A 947-nucleotide genomic window follows, 5' to 3' on the forward strand; every position below is an offset into this window, starting at 1 on the left:
GTTCAGCACACGGACGCTGTACTTCGTGGCATATTTGGCCTTCGGGCTGGGCACAGGGCTGGCCACGCTCTCCAGAAACGTCTATGTGGTGCTGTCACTGTGCACTACCTACGGCATCCTCTTTGCCACGCTCTGCACACTGCCCTACTCCCTGCTCTGTGACTACTACCAGAGTCGCGAGGTGAGCCCCAGGCCAGGGAGGGGAGAGTGGCTCCTGTGGCACCCTCTTATGCTGTGTCCCCTGCAGTTTGTAGGCTCGCATGCAGAGGGCACGCGGCGTGGAATGGGCGTTGACATCTCCCTGCTCAGCTGCCAGTACTTCCTGGCGCAGATCCTCGTGGCCCTGGCCATGGGGCCACTGACAGCAGCTGTGGGCAGTGCCAGCGGTGCCATGTATTTCGCCAGCCTGATGTCCTTCCTGGGCTGTCTCTTTTCCTCCCTTTGCATTACCTACGAGTCACCGCTGACTGAGGAGCTGCCACCTGCTGAGGAGCAGCGCCCACTCTTGCCCCGCGCACAGAACGAATAAATGGGAAAAGCTGCTCCAATCTCTGCTGCTCATTGCATCGTATTCAGCCTCCCTATCATTGCACTGTGGGGTTGTGTGTCCCCAGGACAGCAGCAGTAGGCATGGCAAATGGTGAGAACATCTGTGCTTTCTTGGCTGAGTTTATCCCTGCCCGCAGGAGGGTGAGTGAAGCGTGAGTCAGCAGTGCCTTACACTTCGTGTCCTTCCCCTAACCCTGAGGCTGCAGCAACAGAAAGCAGTGGTGTCAGCTTGAGGCCATTCCCTCCAGCTGTCCTACTGTGGTGTCATTCCCCAGAGCATGAGTGGCATTGTCCAGCCTGAGGCAGGGGAACCTGGAAGCCTGGTGCCTGGGCAGGGTGACCATGATCTCTCAGCAGCAGCAAGCAGGAGAGCTGCACAGGCTGCTGAGGGCACTGCC

General features: G+C 59.0%; 1 protein-coding gene across 1 annotated transcript in view; it reads left to right on the forward strand.

Annotated features, from left to right (window-relative positions):
- Positions 1–529, forward strand: part of SLC45A1 (solute carrier family 45, member 1) — an 8,360-nt gene extending 7,831 nt beyond the window's left edge. The window contains exons 8-9 of the mRNA XM_010005215.1: positions 1–181; positions 248–529. The exon at positions 1–181 is cut by the window's left edge and continues 9 nt beyond it. Coding sequence (XP_010003517.1) covers positions 1–181; positions 248–529 — 463 coding nt within the window. The remainder of the gene's footprint in view (positions 182–247) is intronic.
- Positions 530–947: the final 418 nt, after the last annotated feature.

The sequence above is a fragment of the Chaetura pelagica genome, unplaced genomic scaffold (assembly GCF_000747805.2).
Source record: "Chaetura pelagica isolate M959 unplaced genomic scaffold, ChaPel_1.0 scaffold159, whole genome shotgun sequence".
Lineage (NCBI taxonomy): Eukaryota > Metazoa > Chordata > Aves > Apodiformes > Apodidae > Chaetura > Chaetura pelagica.